The 24242-nt window shown below is 34.4% G+C and overlaps 1 protein-coding gene across 2 annotated transcripts in view; it reads left to right on the top strand.

Annotated features, from left to right (window-relative positions):
- Window positions 1–24242, top strand: part of SLAIN2 (SLAIN motif family member 2) — a 72101-nt gene that overhangs the window by 38409 nt on the left and 9450 nt on the right. The window contains exons 4-7 of one of the 2 annotated variants that reach the window (XM_027056372.2): window positions 1367–1528; window positions 4749–5108; window positions 5541–5678; window positions 15018–15095. In XM_027056372.2, the coding sequence (XP_026912173.1) occupies window positions 1367–1528; window positions 4749–5108; window positions 5541–5678; window positions 15018–15095 (738 nt within the window). The remainder of the gene's footprint in view (window positions 1–1366; window positions 1529–4748; window positions 5109–5540; window positions 5679–15017; window positions 15096–24242) is intronic. The other variant, XM_027056374.2, reaches the window with a different exon arrangement.

The raw sequence follows: 24242 nt of genomic DNA, 5'->3' as shown, positions 1-24242 counted from the left end.
CACTTAAGCTTTATTTAATAAGCTTTGATGTTACACTCAAATAATAGTATAAGCTATATGTGTATGTGCCAAAAGAGTGGAGTCCAAAATGATATGGGAGGGTAGACTGCTGTAAATTGGGGAAAGAATGTTTTGCTGTGGTTCTGTGACTGAAATACTCTGTAGCTTACTGTTCTTTAGGATTCACTGTTAACTCTTATTGTTGCTGTTGTTACAGCTAATTATTGTAGCTTCCTTAAAAATTAAGGTTATTGTTAACCACCTCAAATTTTTGACTCCCTAGTCTAATGACTTCTCGCCCCTGCTGTTAGCTTTGTGCATAAGTTGTTACTTGCTATTTATGTCACCCATGACTGTCATACTAAAAAATTTAATCTGCTATGTTTGTTTAACAAGAATTTTATTTGGGCACTATTTGAACCTGACCTTGTAGTACTTTTCCTATCATATGCACTATGTTCTTCTTGATAATATAAACATCAACTATTTTGCTCTTAATATGCCTTTCACGTGGGAGCTGACTTCTATGGTAAAGAATTCTGGGAAACAAATGTTTCAAATAAGTCTGTATTAGATACATTAGTGACAGTGTTAGGATTTTATTCTTCACTAGAAGTTGATGATCTGATGAAAGGATTTCCTTAGAAACAAGTTAGACTCTTGGATATGTATATCTTTTATTCTTCTGACCTGCCTTCTATCCCCCTTTTTGCTTTCAGCAATGAAATACTTTATCTCATTATTTTCTCTGTTCCATGTTTGTGCTTCACTCCTACACTTCAGAGAACTCCTTGGATCCCTATTACTAGTTTGACAAAGAATTTTGTAAACATGGCATAACATAGGAAAAATGACCCTAGTGTTCTTTTTTTGGTTTGTTCCTAAATCTCTAAGGAATTTTGATTTTCCTCAAATTATAGTTTTCTTGCTTAGGAAAAGTAGAAGCTTTTATTCAGGGGAAAAGATGATGGTATTGGCTAAGACTGTGAATTTGGGAGGAGAAAACACATTATAAATTCATTTGTTTATGAGGTGTTTCATTGGTTGTCTTGTAAAAGTTGGAATCCTCTAACATTTATTGAACACCACTTACTTACCAGGCACCGTGGTGAAAGCTTAATTGTTTCATAAGAGAATAGATAAGTTATGATTGAAATGAAAATGTGATTTGCTTTTATGCCATAACATATGACATAGCCCTCTTTATTCTTAATAAAGTCAATTTTTATTTTCAATATTTGGGAATTTCATGAACAGAAAAGACAGAATAATGGTGAACTGAATCAAAGAATTAATATCAAGTTATTACAACAGATGCTTATTCAGTTTTTGTTATACCAAAGTTCAAATCTTTTTTTTTTTTAAGGTAATTTGAAAAGTTCATCAGACAGAAATCCTCCACTCAGTCCTCAATCCTCTATAGACAGTGAGTTAAGTGCTTCAGAATTAGATGAAGATTCAATTGGATCCAATTATAAGCTAAATGATGTAACTGATGTACAGATTCTAGCTCGGATGCAAGAAGAAAGTAAGTATTTTAATTGTTCAAGTTGAGTCTAGTTCAGGTATAATTTTGTTGTGGATATTTAATAGATCTTAAGGTGTTGTGGGATAGTAATGTATGAGTAGAAATGTTAAATTTTAGAGGCTTATTCAACATAGACTTGCTTGTTCATTAACTTGTTTTCAGAGTGCATTTTATGTAAAACAGTTTGCTGTGTGAGGAGCAAAGAAAGGCAGGTAATGACTAGTAACCATGCCCTGCATGTTACTCTGCGCTGGAACTTGCTAGAGTACTTATTACTCTATTACACTGTGTTTTCTTAGTAGACCATTGTTTCTCAACCTTTTTTCCATTATTACCCCTTCCCAACCACCTTTTTAGACTTTTTTTCCTTTTTTTGCCTATCACCTCACCATGAAATTTTAATACCACAGATATACCCTGCATCTCTTTATGTACTATGAGGATCACAAATTAGTATGGTATCTGGGTTTTTTTCATACCCCAAGAGCCAATTTTCTCCCTATGGGGGCAGATATCACCACTCTTAGAATATGTGGTATAGACTACAGAAAAAAAAAAAATACCTTTATGGGAAAATTGAAATTATGACATTAAATGAGGTGAGCGTGCGATATTGCTTTACAGAATGGTCTTTGCAACTTTTTAGGTCACAGATACCATTGAGAATCCCATAAAAATTATATCCCCTGTCATCCCCAAAGTATACATATGCACAAAATTTGTCATACTGTTTCAAAGGTTTGTGGATGTTCTGGCTCTCTTTGTAAAATGGTGGTGATAGTATTATTCTTGCCTATACTTTTTTTAAAAAATATTTTAATTTGTACTTTTCACATTTGTGCGTAAAATATTTGAAAAAAACATTTTAGCACATAAAACAAGTACATAAAGAGGAATGAAAACAGTAAGTGAAAATAATCAGGCTAAAAACACTATCATCCTCAGGAGATCATAAAAGGATTCTCAACCAGAAGAAACAGGAAAATTTGAACATGGAAGTATCCTCACCTAACTATACTGATATTTTTAAAAGGCTTTTAGAGAGGATGGAAATGTTTTATTAGATATTCAGCAGAGTACTATGGTTTGCCTATACATTTTATCGTAAGATACCACAAGCTTAACTGTGAAGTAAGCAATCTCTCTAAAGTGACCCGTTCAATCTTTACAATGAAAAGAATCTTGAAGCACACGTTTCAGTCTTGACAATCAGCTGAGGGTAATGGAGCATCAAAATAATTTAGTTTAAAAACTTTCTGTTTTAGGCCCTTTTATGTAGATATATGGTAGGTTTTATTAAGCTATAACATTTATTAAGAAACTGCAGAATGTTATTCTGCTGAATCATTTCCCATTTTCCAACAGCTTCGCATAGAAAAGTAGAAAGACTTGGTTCTTGCTTTACTTATCTTTAGCTCACGGAACTAACAATATGGTACCCTTTTCTTCTGTAATTTTGTGTAACTCCTCATTGAGACTGTGGTTATTGTCAGCTAGTGAGGAGCTATTGTCAGCTAGTCAGGTATGTGAAAGGAGAATAGAGTGCTTCCTCACTGTAACTTAGAGTAAATTCTCTCAGTTCTTTGAACTGTGACTTTTCAGACCCCAGTATTTTGTTAGAAACTCAACCAGCTTTTTGCTGTCATTTTTATATTGTGTTTTGGTAACAAGTAAAAGAAATTCTAGCCTTGCTTTAATAATTCTTTTTAAGCCATCCACATGCACAGATAGGGTCTTTTTCTAGTGAATAAAAAAAAAAAAGGATGCTAAAAATGTCTGCCTCCTCGAAAATGCCAGGTTTTTTTTAAGAAAATGATTTTTGTTTTAAAACATTGTTTCTTTAGTTTTGTTTGTTTTTAACAGAGATGTAGAATTACAGATTTTGGCTGTTTCCTGGTTAAGCCCTCTTATTTCTAATAGGAGAAATACACAGTCCCATAGTGATTGTTGCTTCTTTAGGATCCCCCTAGTACTGCAGGGCCTACTTTGGGATCTGTGTTTTTCCTTGCTAAAACAGTGCTATTCACTGATCTGTTGTCTTTTGTTAGGTGACTTTAGTACTGTGTTTGCTGTAACGAGACACTATCTTGTTTGTTACTAGAGTGGTTCCGAAACTTGAGTGAAGGGTTAGATAGGCCCCAGGAATCTGTAGTTTTATAGATACCCTGCTATGATTCTCACCCATTACTTTGGGGACCATATCAATAGCACTGTCTGTGTATGAGCATATTTTTTTAATTTTTTAATGTTTATTTTTGAGAGAGAGAGAGAGAGAGCACAAGTGGGGAAGAGGCAGAGAGAGAGAGGGAGACACAGAATCTGAAGCAGGCTTCAGGCTCTGAGCTGTCAGCACAGAGCCTGACGCAGGGCTCAAACCCACGAACTGTGAGATCATGACCTGAGCCGAAGTCGGATGCTTAACCAACTGAGCCACACAGGCGCCCCAGTAGCAGAGAATTTTTAAACTAGATTGTCAGTAGTTAGCAGGACTTGATCAAAATATTGGCCTAAATTCTGTACTTTTCTTGAATAGTAATTTTGTTCTTAATTGAATATATACCAACATTTGTTTTTATTCTAGAAGTTTTTATACTTTTTGAAGGGCCTAAGTTTGCTTGGATGTTTCTGGAGGTGTCAAGATACATAGGGGACTCCTGTGAAAATTTTTACTTGATAGCTTAGAATTTAAGTTTGTTTTACTGATGAAGTCTCTTGGGTCATGAAGGAACTAAAATTTCATTTATGCCCAAGTATTGAATTCCTGAGGGTGGGAAAGAAATTTCCTTCATCAATAAATCAATTCCAAGAATTCAGTATCCAGGGAGTTTATTTATACACTGGTGTATTCTTCTCATTGGTTGAACAATAATTGTTTTCCCTCAGTATTTTTGAAATGTTGATCTCAAATTTGGAGTTTTGTCTTTAGGAGTAGAAATATTTTTAAATTTATGGTTCTACCTCTAATACAGATTTCAGAATCATGAAGAAAACGTTGGATTGGGCAAAGGTTTATAGAATTTCATTCAATTCAAAAATAATCTTTTAAAATATTTTAGGCATCATTATATGGGAGGATGTCTAAGATGATTCAAGTGGAAAGGGAGTTTTCCTTTACCTATTGGAATTTCTCAATGATATTCTTTTGCTTTTAAGCCTCAAGAATATATAAATGTTTAAAAATGTAACTAAAGAAATGAAATAACACATTCATTATTGTCAGGTCTCCGGCAAGAATATGCAGCCACCACATCTCGGCGCAGTTCTGGTTCATCTTGCAATTCTACAAGACGGGGTACTTTTAGCGATCAGGAACTTGATGCGCAAAGTTTAGATGATGAAGATGACAATATGCATCATGCAGTATACCCTGCTGTTAACAGGTTTTCACCATCACCACGCAATTCACCTCGACCATCACCTAAGCAGTCACCCAGAAATTCACCTCGTTCACGATCTCCTGCTCGGGGAATAGAATATAGTAGAGTGTCCCCACAGCCTATGATTAGCCGCTTACAACAACCTCGCCTTTCACTTCAAGGGCATCCCGCGGATTTACAGACAAGCAATGTTAAAAATGAAGGTAATTAGGATAATTCTGGCAAAGCAGTTGTCCTTAATATTTCGATATGAAAGTAACACAATTTTTTACCAAGGTTTTGTATTTTAGAAAAGTAGATCAAGAATTTAGGTAGTTTACTGTTTTATTACTAGTGCATCAATACAAAACTAAAGGAGAGAGTGAATTTAATTTTACTTGATTATGTTACTACTATTCATGAAGTGGTCCGTATATAGATTTTGATTTAATTAATTTATGGCTCTTTTTAAAGGTTCTCTTCTACTGATTTCTAGGACCTGGGTTAAGTTATTTTTTATAAGACATGTACTTTCTGTTAACTCCTCTAAAATGTAGAATGCTTAAAGAATTTGATTTGTGAATGCCAGTTAATATTTTAATTCTTTATCTAAAAGAATGTTTTGATTTTTTTTTCTTTAAATTCTGTTGTCATAGAAAAACTAAGACGCAGTCTTCCAAACCTGTCCCGAACATCTAATACACAAGTTGACTCAGTGAAAAGCAGCAGAAGTGACTCAAATTTTCAAGTGCCAAATGGAGGAATACCTCGCATGCAACCTCAGGCTTCAGCCAGTAAGTATCTTTTATGTGTCAGTTATTTAAAGGAAAATGAAAATTATAGATAGTAATTTTGTGCTGAATAGCTGTTTTAAGCTATCTATACTAAAATGTAGTGATTGTCGCTTGCTATAAGATAATCATAGCTGTATTAAAATTTAAAATTTGCTCCTATAAGATACCCAATTGTATCAGTACTTGTTTCTGTATGAAACTCTAGTCTCTCCAGATTGAAAAAAATTTTTTAATGTTTATTTTTGAGAGAGACGGAGACAGAATGCGAGTGGGTTAGGGACAGAGAGAGAGGGAGACACAGAATCCAAAGCAGGCTCCAAGCTGTCAGCACAGAGCCAGACACGGGGCTCGAACTCACTAACTATGAGATCATGACCTGAGCCAAAGTCAGATGCTTAACTGACTGAGCCACCCAGGATCCCCTCTCCAGAATTTTTAAATGAGCAAAGTCTACCTATTAATTATACAGATATATATTCATTAAAAACCTCGCATTCTGCAGTACTGTACATTAAAAATGACAAGATTTTTGTGGGAAATAGTCCTGAAACAGACAACTTAAAACTCCAGCAACTTTCTTAGTAGAACACTTAAAAAAACATAACAAAACCATAATGATCCTGCAAAAAATACTAGCATAATTAAAAGCATGTTAAATTTTCAATGAATAAAATAAATACAACTGGCAAATCTAGGGGGAAAAAAAGTTGAAATTAACTTGATGAAAAGAAAAGATTGAGTCTGTTGAATGAAGGAGAGACAAAGGTAACATAAACAAAGATCAGAAAGAATCATACAGAACTTCTAAAACAAAGTAGCCAACTGAGCCAAGTAGTGATGTGGGAATAGGTGGATACTGTGTACTTTAGTGTATAAGGTGACTGAAAAGGAATTGAACACTTCCCAAAGAGTATTATCTATTAACTAGAGTAGATACAAACATATAATCAAACCAATTTTAAACAAACTGTCACAGTTATTTCTATAAATTTAGAAGTGCTCAATATGCACCCCTTGTAACCCATGGCTCGCATCAGTCCTGTGGTCTGATCGACTCAGTTTTCTTTGTAGCATATTACAGCGCCAGTTGAGATGGTGGCTGTGACGTGTTTCTTCATTTCCTTAAAGCTATGAAGAAGCGCCACAAACACAAGGTTACTGATCATTTATAACTTGTTTATTGGGTAATACAACTGGAAACATTCGATTGTTTCTTAATTCCCTTGCATTCTTCCTTGGCTCTGTTGTGTTTAGCTGACTTTGTGTATTTTATGTTAAAGCTGCTGTTAACTTGGTGGCTCAAAAAGACCAGGAAAAAATACATTTGAACCCAAATGACTTTTGTGATAACAATGATAAGTTTTCCTTGCTTTCAGTTGTATGTGATATTATTTATATTAGAGAGACTCATATTGTGCTGTACCATACATGCATGATCCTGTTTAATCTTCAGAACAATTCTATGAAGTAGGTACAATTATTAACACATTTTTCAAATTATGAAATTGAAGCTTTGAATAACAACCTACAATCATACATACATACATAGGTGGCAAGTTAGGATTCAAACCCATGTTGATTCTGCTCAGGAACCCAAGTCCACCTGGAGAGGTCTGTCATATCTATGGTTTAGTACTAAGATACAAAAGTATGCAGAAATATTATTTCTGGTTTTTTTTCTAAGATGAACTGTAAAATTTAAGGCACTGTGGAAAATTGTTGCCTAGAGATTTGTGTACCTCATTTATTTAGCTGGATATATGCAACAACATGTTTTTGAACCAAGTTAAATTTTAAATTTAGAATTCCAAGTCTTGCAAACTATGTAATTAAGAGTGCCATTATGATACTCATATGGTGTACTCATAAATGGTATAGAAAGTAGGGAATCACAGAACTTTAAAAATAAAGTTATACTTTGAACTCTAAGCTATCTTGAAATGGTGAATGATAACTTTTGTGCCTTTAAATCTGTAAATTAAGGTCATTTGACCCTTGAAAATACTGTGTTTCTGAGTTTTTTTGCCTGAAAGAAGAAGCAATCCACAATGTTAATACAATAGGAAAGAAAATTTTATAGCACTAAGGAGATTAAATAATAAAAATCAGGCATATTATAAGTTGCACATTTACAGCCTATGCACAGATAATCCAAAACATTATTTGTACTTGTGCTTTTATGCTTAGTTTGAAATGAGTTCTGAATTTCTCAAAACTTTATATGATTATATCTTCAGACATCTTCCCTGTTCTTTGTTAAAACCAGCTATATCTATATTATCTTTATTCCATCATTATTAGTACCAACTTTTTACTCAGGGTTATTTCCTTATGCCCTCATATATGCTCTTTATTTGAACTATTGTAGCACCTCAGAGCTGTATGGAAATGAAAAAGACTCTTGACAAAATTCTAGAAGAAAAAAGAAAAGGTTGGGAATCTATAATAAAAATGTTAATAGAGAAATATATGACCATATCTTAAATCTTGTGATAATTACTTGAGTTCTCTAGTAGAATTAGCATTGTGTAATCACCTGCCAATTCCCTAGAAATTTTTTCTGTAGGTGAATTTTTCTTTTTCCCCAGGAATTGATAATTAAGGAAAATATAAAGAGAAATATAATGAGATTCTAATCACTAATTTACTTTTAAGTGGAAAATATGTATGCAGTTTCATAGTGGTCTATCTCGATATTTGAACAGTGTATAGGCAAAAGAGAAAGTAAGAGACAGTCCTTTGTATTTTCAATTGTATATACTTGTTTATTTTTATATTTGTAGCTATAGTGAAGCTTATTTGCAATTAAAACGCCACAAACATTTATTTTAGGGTAAAATCACACTAGTCACAAAAAAAGTTTTGGAAAATGGTAAGTCTGGAATATTATCAAGTTTAAAACTTAATAAAGTTTATTTTATAAAAATATTTTAAGCCTTTTGTTTAAGTTAACATATTTTACTTCGTAATGTATTATCTATTTTCTTAAAATTTTACATGTATCTTTGATCCATAGAAATGTATGTATGTAACTGTTCTTTTAATTACTATGTGTGTGTGTATATATGTATATATATTACATATATATACTGTTTTCATGATAGCCTTTTCATTTTGATATAGAATTATATATAAATATAATAGTAAGTTTTATCTATTTTATACATGAATTAGTATTCTTTCCTTTTTGTATAAACCAGTTAGTATAATAGATGTTGCATTTTGTTTTCTTTTAAGTATTTATTTTTCCAGCCCTTAAGTGGTAAAGCTTTGGTTCTTACTTGCTGGTCTGCATGAACCTAACTTTGCAAGGTTGCTATTACTTCCACCCTCGGGACCACTTCTTTTGCCTTGTACTATGCCAATCACTGTTTTTTATATGCTTATTTGCTGTGGCTGCATTATTGTGGATGCTGGCATTCAAATATGAATATTATGAGAGTTCTAATATATTTTCATTTTTATAGCTGTTACCAATTTCTGACTTTTATATTTGGAAAATGTGAGTAACTTAAAAAGTTTAAGAAAACCAGAGCATTGCAGAGGTCATGGATATATGCCATTTTCTCTGTTTCTCCAGTTAAAGGAAAGATTGTTTGTCAGGGACAGTTTTTCAGAAGACTAGTGCCTTCTTTCTAAGACTACTAGAGGTTCAGTAGAAAATTTAGTTTTCAGAAAGCTATAGGAATATTGGTTCAGAAATAAGAGGAGGGAGAAAAACCCGAGACAATCTGCTTGTTTAAAAAAATTAAAATAATACTCAGACTCTGGTTAGTATTTTTAAATGTTTACTTTCACATGTATTATCTCATTTGAACTTCACAAAAGCCCATTTCTTATTTTTTATAGAGAGGAAGCAGAGATACGTATATATTACATGTGCAATGGCATATAACTAGAAAAGTGCAAAACTACTCCCTCCTTCCAACTCCTTTCTGAGTTTCCTGATTTCCTCCCAATATTTGTTTGCATTACATCATGCTGACTTAACTGCAAATTCTTGGATGACTCTATTGGAGCATAATTGAATTACAAATACTTTGTAGTATTTAGAATTACTTAATTGTAGAATTATTACAAAAGAGTAAGATAACCCAGTGTAATCTTTATCCACTTACTTACATTTCGTCAAATAGAGGAATAATTTTGCATGGGATACAGAGTATTGCTGCAGAGAAGAGATGTATGGTCAGTATTTTACTCTGGACTTTTCACTGAAGGGGGTGCAGTATCCAGCTTATGCATAACCAGACTTTCTGAGGCCCATGGGGAAGGAATCCTCATCCAGATACTGTTTAGAACCAAACACTGAAAGATTATGCTTGAATTTTACATAATTATGAAACATAAATTCAAAGAAATAAGTCATGAATAACCTGTGTAATGGGCTAATATAAGAATGAGTGACATATTTGTAGATTTTTTTTTAATAAGGAACATAATGATGAGTCAGTTATATAATAACAAAGAGGTTTTACAAATGTAGTTTTTCTGGCACTTCTGTAAATTTTGATTGAATACATCTGGGATGGGTACCTGGAATCTACTTTTTTAGAAGTGTCTCACCTGACTCTAGGGCATACTCAAGTTTGAGAACCACTAGATTAGGAGGATCTAGAATGCTTAGTTAAGATCTCTGGGTTTTATCCACTCATGTGTTCCTTAGTCATTCAACAGGTATTTGTTGGGTGTATATTATGTTCTAAGCTCTGAGGTTATAAATATAAATGAGACAGCACGTGCCCTTCAGTAGCAGGAAGTGATTGGCAAGAACTTCTGTGGGAACAGAACAAAGGCATTAAACTCAGCAGTGTAAAGAGGTTTTCAGGAAAGATATTGAAGCTATCTCTCAGCTAGCTCAGGAAGAGCTTATGAGACCACATGAAGAAAAGAAAGACAGGTTTACCCGACAGTACGATTGGTAATGAAGTCTTAAGAATAGCATCCTGATTATGGTGGTTTTGTAGGACTGAAGTGTAGGATGCAAGATGGTTAGTGGATGCAGTGATGTAGGATGGGAGAGATACCTACCAGGGACAGATTGGGAGGTTTTTAATAAGGAATTTGGATTTCATCCTGTAAGTGTGGAGAGCCATGATAGGCTTTTAATCAAGGTTACTACTTCTTAGAAAATCCATTCTGGTAGCAATGTGAAGAATGGATTAAAGTGGAGGAGAGACTAGAAACATTTAGAAGCCTGTTTATTGCATAAACCTGGCAAGAAATGAGTATCTGAACAAAGGCAGTGGTGCAGGAGGTGATAGGATCTGGATGAACTTTAAAAAATGAAGTAGAAGAGATGTAACTTGGTAACACTGAGAAGATGAGAGGTGGGGAGTAAGAGAGGATTGAAGGGTTACTCTGAGAATTTGTAAGCAATAAAAGTTTCAAAACAAACTGTCATTGCAGGATTAGGGGGAGCAGGGGTCATTTTACTTAGCAGTAATTAACATCTTTTATAGTGACTTATGTTTATTTAGTATTTCATACTTGGAGATTATTTTTAGCATCTCCCCATGTGACAAAATTATGTTCAATAATAATTAAATAGAATGAGTTATAATAATAATGGCTGGGGGAAATGCAGGCAATGAAAATATTCTTTTATTGAACTTTATAACTGTTAGTAAATAAATCATAATGTCAGCATTATAATGGAAAAAAGATAACGGGTTAGTATTTTTTAATCATTTCTAAAGGAAAGTATGTTTTTATGTATTAGTCTTTCACAGTAATGAATATTACAGGTTTAGTTTCTATAAATTTGTCAATAACTGATCTTTGTCAGAATTGATCTTGCATATTGAAGCTCAAAGCAACACTACAGTCAGATTTATCAATTTATCATCACTCATTTTGACTGAAGAATAGTCTTCAATTTTTAAACCTGGGAAGGTTCCCCCGCCCCTCACCAGGCAACTGTTATACAAATAGGGGAATATTCAACATAATGATAAGCATGGCAGAATTTCATAAAATTCCATTTTATAATACATTTCAGAAATTGTCCTCTTGTCTGTGTCTTAGTTCCTTTGGGGATCAAATCTAATGCCTTCACAGTTGAAATATCTTAAATAATACCCAGTCACATACAATGACAATATTGAAGTAACTCATATTCTGTTTCACTGACTTTATAATCACTATACCAGCATTGTTTATTTCTAATCTGTCTAAATATAGGAATGTATTATTGTACCACAGGGAGTTGAAGGCACATTCTGTGCTAAGTGAACTTCATTTCAAATCTCTATGAACTTTTTGAAAGAAACATGTAGTGGAATCCACCTGTTTTAAAGAAGACTATATAATTGGGAGTTCTAATTATTTTTCATGTGAAATGCAATATATATTAAAACATAAGTATTAAAATATGTTCATTTAAATCTTACACATATGCTATTAAAAGGCAACAGTAACTGCAGCAAGTGTTTATAACGTAGGCCAACAAACTGTTTTCTTCAGGGAGGAGCATTTTATTACTGACATTGATTATTAATCCTGGGACATGATGATGATAAAAAAACAGATCAAACTGGGATATTTTTGTTGTTGTTGTTCTGAATTCCTTACAGACCATTCACTCACTTGCTGCCTACACTGGAGTTGGGGGGTGGGACAGCACTTTCACTGTCCTTCCCTCGATGCACAATGCACAAAGTGGAGACCCAAAAAGCCACTGTTCTCATTCAAAAATAGGGTGATGAAGGTCTGAATTAAATGTGTAGGAGACAGTAGAGATGTAAAGGAAGAGATCTACAGAACTGCATGGATGACTAAATGGAAATAAACTAAGAAAACTTTGAGCTAGAATGACTCGGAAAATGGTGGTGTATGTTTAACACAAATACAAAGGTTTTTGGAACTGGTCAGTGGAGGAAGACTTTAACCTAAATAATGGTAGCATGAGAGAATGATATTTTTACTGTGCCATCGTTACTTTTCACGGTGGAGTCTTGCTGATTGGAATTATATAAATATTAAAAGAGAAACCAAGGAAACCGTAAGAATTTTTAAACAGCTAACACACTGAATTCTATTATTTTAGAAGGATTTGGAGACTTTCAATTTACTACACTTTGTCATTTAAAAATAATTTTGTCTTTAGAAGACTGATCAAGTTAAGATTGATAATTCAGATAAAAATTTGGTTTTCTTATTTAAGGGTAATACAAGGCTATGTAGTATCTTAGGAAAATCACTCATTTCCTTCTGTAAAAATTTTATCAGACAAATTTAGATTACACTGCCTGATTCTATTTGCAATCTTACTCTTCAAATTCCCATTGGATAGTTTTCATGTTGTGACCCATGAAACTTGAGGGATAAATAAAGTTCATTGGAGTTATCATAGCTATTAATTTAAGTATGACCTTTCCAAAACAAATTATAGATTCTATTTGATGTTAAGCTCTCATTTTAAAAAATTCAGTTGTTAATAGGTATTGTGGATTGCCAGCGTAAATACAGTCGGTGACCTTTTGCCCTTATTTACTCTATTCCAATCCTAGTGGCCTACTTCCTGTTCCTGGGCACACTCTTACCTCAGGTACTCTACCATGGCTTTTCCTTCTATCTGCAATGCTTTCCCCAGATATCTATATGGCTTGCTTCCTGCCTTCCTTCAGATCTTTGAGCAAATGTCATCTCAGGGAACTCTTTCCTGATCACCCTATTTATGATCACAACTTATATCTCCCATTTCCTCTCTGCCTTCCCTACTTAGTTTTCTCCTTAGCAGCTATCACTATATGACTGTTTGACTCTTTGTTTATTATTTATTTCTCCTTTCCTTCCAGAATGTTAGTTCCATGAAAGTAGGAATTTTGTCTTTCTAGTTGGCTATTAAATGAATCTCTTGTACCTAAAACAGTACCAGAAATAAAGTAGATAATTAAATATTTGAAAGAATGAAAAACAGCAGTGAATGAATGAGTAAATGAATGACCCTGTGAATGATTGAAAGGATATATGAATAAATATGTAAGAATATTCAATGATGATGGCATCCTGTATTTCTGTGGGGTAGATATGAGGTAATTATAAAACTGACTTTTTTTAAGGTTTGGAGAAATTTTTACTAGTCTTCCTGGGAATATTTAAGCTAAATTGGTGTCTTATTTAACTACAGTAACGTGGAGTGCTGTAAATTTGAAATCACATACATTTATTACTCTTTAAAAATATTTATTCTCAGACAGTAGGGAAACAATAGCTTTTCAGCATTGATAGGGTTAAGCAATAGAGCAAGAGAGAAATTCTCCTTAATTCTCTTTGATGGTATTATCAAGTGTTCCCTTATCAACCCAGTGATTGTTTAAATGCTGGCCAGATTTATGGTTGTGGGATCTCTCTCTCTCTCTCTCTCTCTCTCTCTCTCTCTCTCTCTCTGGCATATAAATCCCAGAGGTATATGAAGTCCAACTTTCAAATCAGTAGTGACATTTTAGAACCACTTAAATAGGCGACTATACTGGTAGGTTTGGGACTTTTCAGTTCAGTGAAGCTGTAGTGAGTTTTAACTCTGGATGGCTCTCAGCTGCTACTTTTGAGAGTTTCATTACAGTTAATAGATTAGGAGTTTTGAAGAAAGCTTAGAACTTCTCATTGATCACTTTAAGAAGGAGATGCTTTGACTCTTCCAAACCCATCAATCCCACCAACACACACTGTGCAGCCCCCCTCATATACCCCTCCCCACCCCACATACATATGTGCACAGACCAGATATGTTGCTACCCAAAGTCTAAAGTATAAATTAGTTTTATTCTACAGCAAGATGATGTTAAATGTGTTAAAGCCACTGGATTTTGACTCCGTTGAGTACCTGCCTGGTTCTGAGTTTTCTTCTCCTTTTTGAGTATGGAGATTACTGTTTTATGTTAGGGCAATTCATCTAACAATAACTGCTTCGCCAAAGTCTGCTTTTTTGCATTGAACAAGTACTACTTTTATTTTATTCTATACTGTGTGCTTGTGTTCATCACTTTTACTTAATTAGCTTTATATTCTTTGCATCCTGTAGCATGTTTGCCGGTGGTTTGTTTTCTCTTTAATATTTTGATTGGCTTACAGTATTGTAGATTTTCTCATCTATAGGAAACTGTTTCTGAAAGTATGCACTTTGCACTAAGATTTCCATCCCTATTTCTTTCCAACTTAATGCACTAAGCATCACTTTCAGATTCCTCTGCTTCTAGGAGTCTAACATATTTTCACCTTACGGTTTCTGTTCCTTGATAAATTTTCAAGTATGTATTAAAATATTCACGTTTACAGAAGCTATAGCCTTTATCTTGTCCTTTCAGGCAAATATTACAGTTCCTTATTTTTCAACAGCTTCGCAAAGGCTGAAAAATTTGCCTCGTACTTCCCTCAAAGCCAAACAGTTGCTTCAAACTTCATCTACAAAAAGAGGTAACTACGGCCTCTTACTGAGTTTTACATTTCAGCAAATGGTCTAACAGTTAGTTAAATCTCGTATCTTTTGGCATACTGAGTCAGTGATGTTTATAGGGCACGTTTTAGTCTTTTTTTTTTTTTAAATAAACTAACGTGGATTTATTCTCTGTTACTTGGATAAATCCAGAAGAAACTGATTTTCTCCAGAGGTATGTATTGGGTTGCTCTACTGAAAGGAATAAATGATATGTAATATTTTCTGTTAGAGAATTTATCATGTTTCTTACCAATCTAAAACTGAAGGTCATTGTTTAACTTAATATAGATGAACTAATAAATGCTTAAAATGAACCAAATGCCAGACATTTTGTGTGTAAATTTCTTTCTTCTGACTTTTGTATATACGTATCTGTAGGGTGAAATGGGAATGCTTTCACATTAGAAGTTGGTAAATGTTAAATCACAAGTTGTTGCAGTGAACTGATAATGTTTGAACTGCTTATGGGAGTAGTAGCTTTTTTCGAACTGAGAGTTAAAGGTTGGACACCAAAGCTATCATATTGGTTTGAAGAGATTATTAGATCTATGGGCAGCTAGAAAGAAGTAGAATTGGAGAAATACCGTGGAATTGCATAGACCAGCAGTAATAAAAATGAACAGAAGCCTCAGAGGAAATGGGTCATAATAGATACAAGCAGTGGGGATAATATTTCCCCTGTCCAGAACATGTAGATTTCCTGACCGCTTCAAAACTCAATAAATAACAAAGATATATGAGGAGGATAAAGTATTAAAGGACATTATGTGCAAAGAGGAGGTTTGAGATTTGATTTGTTAAAGAAAAAGATTTGGTTAATATGGGTATTGAAGTACTGAAATAGATATTTTAGCAAGTTCATTAGTGTGTAAGTGTTTTGGTAATCATTTGGATTAAATATGACTTAAGGAAATCATTTTAGATAATAGAATCTGAAGGAAAGAGAATAGTCAAGTGGAAATGTTGGATACATGAATATTTGTGTTTTGAATACCAGAAGTTGATCAGAGCCCTCCAATATAGATGTCTTCTGGTACTGTCAGATATAACTGACCGGATATTATATGTTCTTTTGATAGAAAAGGTGACATACTAGGAATCATTATAGAAAAGTGTCTTTATAGAAATTATTTGAGGACCTTAATGCTTCTTTGTTTTTGAGACTTCTAGATATTTTTGAGTACTTCTGGGGCGTGAGAAATAGGTGAAAACAGGAGCATGAAAGGATTGTGGTATCTAAAACAGCACAAATCATTACTATACCATAATAAAACAGAGGATTTTAATTTTGTATAAATTTTGTTGTATGTCTCTGTAAGCTGCTTTATAATTTTGAGGGGCATCAGGTAGATTTAAATAATTTTTGGTTTTTACTTAAGGAGTTTTTGCTATTTATTAGGTTAATAAGATCAAAACTTCTGGCCAATTTTGTTTCTTTTTTGCTTTTGCTCGTGGAGGTTATGTATTTTTGTGACTCTAAGCCACCAAACTCTCACCCTCTATGAAAAGATGGACAGGAAAACCCAATCTCATAATTCCTGGTACCTTTACCTACCTAGTTGACTTAGTAAAGGGAAAGTTTGTATGTGTGTGTGTTGGGTTTTGTTGTTTTGTTTCATTTTTTAAAATCTCTTATTTAACTTAATCCAGACTCATATTTTTTGGTTGGTATTATGGCTTTGGGATGATCATTTTATACTACTAGAAATTCTGAATCAATTGAAAAACAGACACAGATATACAATAGGATTTGAAATATTAGGTTAATAGTGCCTGGCTGGCTCAGTTGGTAGAGCATGCGACTCTTGAGTCTTGAGTACAAGCCCCATGAAAAAGAAAATATTAGGTTAATTACTGGAAACGTTGAATCGGAGAATACCTCCTGGATCCAAGGCCAAGTGGATTTTCTAATTTTTCCTCATACCTAGATTTTGAAAAAGAGGAGTCTGCATTGGACTGTGTGGTATTCTCTATAAGAATAGGGATGTGAGGCAGACGAGATTCAGATACCGTATGTTCATAGGTACCTTTGGTACATTAAACCTGGACTAAAGACACATGGACTAGATAGTAAATTGTCACATAAATCAATTGTTCCATCATGGTGATGAGCCTATAACATCTTCTAGAAAGTTGGTGTACCTATTTTAAGGACTCACAGGATCATGGGAAGAGGGAGAAGGTGGTTTCCTTAACAATTGGAAATGTCACTTTGATTTTAATTGCATTTAGTAGTAGCTGGAGTTTGAATATGGGAAGGGAAGTAAAAGTGTATTGCTTGGCACCAGGAGACACGTCATAAACATTTGTTGAATGAACACAGTCATGCCACTAACTCAAGGAAGCCTGGACACATTCCTCCGCATTTTCTTCTTGCAAGGTTTTTTTGTTTGTTTCTTCAGCCTATTTCTCTCTTTGAAGAAAAGAAAAAATCCATTGTGTATTGTTAAGTCTTCATAGGCATGACTGCGTAAACTGCTTTGACAAAGAGATATTATTCATTCCTCCTTGTTGGGAACACAGCGAAGAGGAAATAAACAAAGTAGAGACTTCACCAAGTCAAAAGGAAAAAGTGAAGACTAGTTAGAAAAAGTGAATGTATAGATCAGGACAAATTCCTATGTAGAAACGTACTTTAGAAGGAGAGAGGCAACTAAGGACGGAATGTTGGTTGTCCACCACTGCTTTAATTCACTATATTTTGAATATTTAAAGTGAAATAAGCAGTGTTTATAAGAGGCCATATTGATAGGCGTTTAAAATGCTGTTATCAGACTATCTGAAAATGGAGAACCTAGGAATTTTGCCATAAACTTTGGATCCAGAATCTAAAATTTCTTGTATTCCCTTTTCATCAACTAACAAGTATTTATTGAATCTGTATCATAAACAAGATGTACTCATTATATGCTTTTCTTCCCCCCGTCTTTCTCATCCTTCTTTACTTTTTTGTCTATTATAGTTGTAGTCAAAGCCAGCCTCTGCTGTACAGAGTTTTTAGATACAGTTAAAATGATAGGAGTAGCTCCCCTTCCCATGATTTTGCTACATAAAATTGAGAGAATGGGAAGAGAGAGGGTGCAGGGCTCCCTCCAAACATACAAATTCCTGTTAGTTATTTCATGCTATTTTTGGAACGATAATTGAATAGATTTTACTTATATTTAGAGTTGATAAGTTTTTCTGTGATTTTCCAAGATTATATTTTCTTCTTTAGTTATGTCCTGACTACGTGTTTCTTTTGCTGAGAAAACCTAGGTCAGAATTTTCTTTTCTCTGAAATTTGTGCCTTTATTTTTCTCATTAAATATTGACTGCATTTTAGAATATTTAAGTTACAGTCTGATTAACCTCATTATATTTTGATTTCTCCTAGCCCCCAAGTTTATAGGAAGGCAAAAATGCTGCTACCATGAGAGGAAACACTTTTTATAATAGTAAAACTATAACTTAGTGCACTTTTTTACTTTCTAGTTTTTCCTCAGGTTATACATTAACCCTTTTAAAATATTTCTCTCCATATTCTGAGATTATAGAACTTTTTGACTTGTCCTTTCATATACTCTAGTACATTTTTCTAAGAACTTAAGATTAATAAATTTAAAAGGATTTCTGATTTACAAATCTGTTTATTTCGTGCTATTTTAAAGTATAACTCAAATTCAGAAAACCACATAATATATACAGAGTTTAATGAAGTATTATAAGGCAACCCCCTTGTGACCACCATTCATACCAGGAGACTCTAACTTGCTGCTTCAGAAACTGCTTCCAAACACAGTCCTCTCTTGACCCACTCCCCCAGAGTAGCCTTTCTTCTGAATTTTTATAGCAATCACTTCCTTACTTCTCTGTATGATTTTTATCATCCAGTAATGAAACTGTAGTTTTGCATCTTTAATATATGTCTTTTTAAGTTTCTCTTAATTTATAGTTTTCCTCCAACTCTTTACTCCCCCTTGTTAAGTTCATTTGAAGAAGCTGCTAGATCATTTGTCCTGGAGATGTGGATGTAGATACACAGGCTGGATTTTGCTGATATCTTTCCATGTCATTTAGCAGATTTTTCTGTATTTCCCATAAATTGGTAGTTGGATTTAGATGCTTAACTGGATTCAGTTTTGCTATTTTAGGGCAAGAGGTGTTGCCCTAAGGTGTTGGTGCTGCTTTAGCCACAGGTGCATAAAGCAAGATCGCCTCCTTTTTGTGATATTAGCAGTCATTGATACTTAATGCCGATATCCTTACTTTATTAGATATTGCAGAATTGGTTTATTTCAATTCTAACATTCCTTTTTTTTTTTTTTTTTAATGTATATATAAAGAGAAATTTTTTCTTTGGGCAGTAAGAGAGAATCCTAAGCAGGCCCTGCCCTTAGCACAGCAGTATACTTTCATTAGAAAATTCCGAATAAATGCATATTCTTTCTCACTGTTTTACCAGTTACAAAATAAATTGGCAATTTGCCATCTTCCAAAGGTGACTAATATTTTTCTTAAGTATTTATCATTATGAACTTACAGATTTAAATATTTTTATGTGTTTTGATTCATTCTGGATATTTTCCCAACTTTGGTTCTACAAGTTGGCTCTCAAGTCTTTTTGGACACAGCCCTAGTAGTCTTTGATAAATTCTTGCCAACTGGTATGGCACATTTGTACATGTCCTGCCATAGACCTGTATTTAGTTGTTTTTCTACAAACTCCTGATTTCCTTTGGTAGGAAATGGTATTTCAAAAGCAAAATTTGAGGGGATATATATATATTTTTTGTTTTGTTTTGTTTTGTTTTTTTCATGTTTATTTTTGAGAGAGAGAGTGCGAGCAGGGGAGGGCCAGAGAGAGAGGGAGACACAATTCAAAGCAGGCTCCAGGCTCTGAGTTGTCTGCACAGAGCCCAATGAGGGGCTCGAGCTCACAAACCTGTGAAATCATGACCTGAGCTGAAGTCAGACGCTTAACTGACTGAGCCACCCAGGCACCCCCAAAATTTGAGTTTTTAGCTGTACTAATTGCTACTAGCTTGATCATTGTTTCTAGATCTTTTTAGTTACTAGAGCTAATAAATGTATGTGTTTACTTGTGTTTGCATAGTTTTTAAGATTGAATACCTTCATGAGTCCATGCTAATACTTCATATTCAAATTCAGGGCTTAAGGGTAATTACTTAATCTCTTCATTTGCATCTGTATCTTTATCTTGCCCTGAGAATCCTGTGTCTCGTCAACACGTAGAATATCATTTATTCATTCATTCATTCATTTTAGAGAGAGAGCCCACAAGCTGAGGAAAAGGGCAGTAAGAGAGAGAATCCTAAGCAGGCTCTGCCCTTAGCACAGAGCCCCACACGGGGCTCAGTCCCACTACCCTGGGATCATGACCTGAGTCAAAGTCAAGAGTTGGATGTTCAACCAACTGAGCCACCCAGGTGCCCCTAGAATATCTTTTAACAATTGGTTTTATCCTATATTATACACAAAATCTGGGGAAAATAGTAGCATAGTACCGTACAATATGATTACTGAAAATAGTCTATAAAGCCTTTTGCATATGCTCACTCCTTTTTTTTAAATGGCTACACTGTATAACATTATCAAGTTAAATAGTTATTTGTACTCTTTTATGTATCTCATTTAGTCTTAGCTCTACATTTAAATACATATTTGATGCTTACTGCTAGTCTGTACATTATTGTGCCACCAATCATTTTTCTTGTTTGAAACTCATTCTCTAGTAGATTCCTTAAAAAATTATAGGAACAGTATCCACTCCCTCAATTTTTGTTGATGAAAGTTTGTCTGCCCTTTTTATATTTGAAATTAATGAGCTAGATATGAAATCTTTGGCTCATAATTTCTTTCCTTGAATGTCTTAAATATATTACTCCATTTTTGTCAGGAATAAAAAGTTGTCTCTGTTACATCTATTTGGTTTTTTTTTTTTTTCCTGGATATCCAAAGGATGTTTTCTTCTCCTTTAAAGTTCAATAATTTATGAGAATATTTCTTAATGTTGGTCATTCTGAGTTGATTTCCCCAGATATGTGGTATATTCTTTCACTGTGGAGTTGCACATATATTTAAATTTCAGACATGGTCTTTGAATTATAGTTTTTAATACTCTTTTCTCTTGCATTGGCTTTCTTTTTTGTGGGCACTCTTGTGGACATATGTCAGATGTTCTTTGCCTGTCCTCTGTATCTGTTGCCTTCTCTTGAATCCTTTTCCATCTTTCTTATTTCTCTTGTTCTATAAAAGTTGCTTTTCATTGTCTATTTCTCTTAAAGTATAACCTATCACATATGGTGACTCTTGTGTTCTTACTGTCTTAGACTTCATTTTGGAATGATTTATGTCCAATTCTTTCCTTTTTTTCTTTTTTTTTTTTTATCGTTTATTTATTTTTGAGACAGAGAGACACAGAGCATGAATGGGGGAGGGGCAGAGAGAGAGGGAGACAGAATCAGAAGCAGGCTCCAGGCTCTGAGCCATCATCAGCCCAGAGCCCGACGCGGGGCTCGAACTCACGGACCGCGAGATCGTGACCTGAGCTGAAGTTGGACACCCAACCGACTGAGCCACCCAGGCGCCCCTGTCCAATTCTTTTCTGAGCTGAAGTCAGACACTCAACCCGCTGAGCCACTCAGGCACCCCGAGATATATTATTTATAAAAAATTCTCTGATATTTATCAAGAAGCTAAAAACAGTACATAGTTTACTCAGTTACTCCCATTCTAAAGTGCCTGTTGTAGTTTTTAAACCTCAGAAGACTTAACATTTTTATTAAATGCTTATTAAAAGACAAAAATGAATGTTTTAAAAAATATGAATCCTCACATCACCCACCATTTCATTTTAGAGGTTACTTAAATACCGAGGTTAGCATTCTCAGTCATATGTCAGTTTTATAAATAGAGTTCTAATTCTTGCTCTGAGTAGATAACATGGCTTCTTCATGTGATGCTTTAAGTATCCAGAATTAGTAAAGAGAAATTATAACCTATTGTCATAATTTGGGCAATAGAGCCTAACTTGATCCCTGTGTTTTAGTTAATTTATAAGGATGGCCTAGGAAACTGTCTTGAGTGGCATTGTTGAATATCTTTCCAGAGAACTCAGTTGCAACAGGTTGAAAGGCACTAATATTCCTTAGATAAGGAAGGCACAGACATAGTATGCCTTACAGTTTGTGTAATATTTTACATTTTACCAACTATTTATATACCTATTGCTCATTTGATTTTCACAGCTAACCTGTGATATTTGCTGGGATTTCTTTGCTGAGCTTTTTTTAATTATTATTATTTTGGGGGCGCCTGGGTGGCTCAGTCGGTTAAGCGTCCGACTTCAGCTCAGGTCACGATCTTGCGGTCCATGAGTTTGAGCCCCGCATCGGGCTCTGGGCTGATGGCTCAGAGCCTGGAGCCTGCTTCCGATTCCGTGTCTCCCTCTCTCTCTGCCCCTCCCCCGTTCATGCTCTGTCTCTGTCTCAAAAATAAATAAACGTTAATTAAAAAAATAATAATAATAAATAAAAATAAAAAATAATTATTATTATTTTTATTAGATTTACTCTAAGTATTTCTTTTGGGGGGAGCAATGCAAGTGTTACTGCATTTTTAATTTTGATTTCTGTAATTCATTACTGTTACTACATACAGTCAATTATTATATGTTAATCTTCTGTCCTGTGACTTTACTGAATTCAGTATTTCTAGAAATTGCGTTCTTTTTGTATATTCCTTGGGATTTTTGATGTAATAGTCATAAAGAATGTTTCTTTCAAACCTATATGCCTTTTATTTTCTTTCCTTGCTTATTGCACTGGCTAGAACTTGCAGCACTATGAATAAAAGTGGTAAGAGCATATATTTTTGCTTTGTTCCTGATCTTAGAAGGGAAGCAGTCTTTCACCATTAAGTACAGTGGTATTTGTAGATTTTTTGTAAATGCTCTTTATCAAGTTCAAGTTCCCCCATTCCTGTTTTTGTCAGAATTTTTATCATGAATATATATGTGTTGAATTTTGTCAGATGCTTTTTTGCATCAATAGACAGGATCATGTGACTTTCCTTTAGCCTGTTAGTGTGGTGGATTATATTGATTGATTAAACCCCATTTGATCATGGGGTTTGATATATATATATATATATTTGATATCTATATAATTTTATATCTATATAATTTTATATAGATATATATATATCACTGAGTAGCACTGATACTATATTTCTAGTTTTGTTTTTTTTTTTTTTGGTTTTATGTCTCTTTCTCTGACACCACTCATGCATTGGTGGATGAGGCTTGGGGCATTTCATTACAGGTAGCTGGGAATAGAAGCCCAGTTTTTCTACTCAGTGTTTGTTGGCACCCAAGAGGGAGAAGCCAGGTGGGTGGAGGTCGGAGTTCTGGCTCCCCACTCAGTCTCCACTCACACTGTGATGGAGGTAGTCTTGTTACCACTGAGCAATCATCAGAGTCCTGACTCTCCACTGGACCTCCTCTGACTCCTACCCATGAGGAGAGGAGAGAATATCTGGTTACTATCTTGTCTGACACCTTCCTGGAAAAGGTGTTGTGGCACCTTGTTAAACCTCACAAGAAGGTGGAACCTCACAAGAAGATAGAAGTCTAGATACCTCACCAGCCTTTGCTGATGGGGATGAGAGTAGGGCTACAGTTTGTGGTGTTTGGCTGCAGTAGAACAGTTACCATCTAAAAGTTTTCTTTCCCAGTTCTTTGGCTAGAGAGAGTAGGCTTTTATTTTGTCTGTCACATCTGATGGCTTTTCCAGGTTGCCAGCTTTTTCAGCTCCAATCTGGGATATATGAAGCAAAAAGAAAACCCTAGCAACTCATTACCATATCATTCATCTCATCCCAAAGTCCCAAGGCAATCTTCCTTTTTCCTCTCCACATCACAGTTTTCTTATGGCTGTTCTGTAATATCATGCCCAGGGTTTTAAATTATACTTAAGTGGGAGAAATAGGGAAAAATACATCTATCCCATTTTTCCCAAGTGGAAGTCTGAGATTCACATTTTTAAAAAATTTCAGGAAATAATCATTTCCCTGGTATAACTATTAACAGAAGTTTTGCCAGAGGAAAAGATGCTTTTCACAAA

The sequence above is a fragment of the Acinonyx jubatus genome, chromosome B1 (assembly GCF_027475565.1).
Source record: "Acinonyx jubatus isolate Ajub_Pintada_27869175 chromosome B1, VMU_Ajub_asm_v1.0, whole genome shotgun sequence".
Lineage (NCBI taxonomy): Eukaryota > Metazoa > Chordata > Mammalia > Carnivora > Felidae > Acinonyx > Acinonyx jubatus.
The sequence above is the reverse complement of the archived record's forward strand: the minus strand, read 5'-3'. Positions and strand labels throughout refer to the sequence as shown.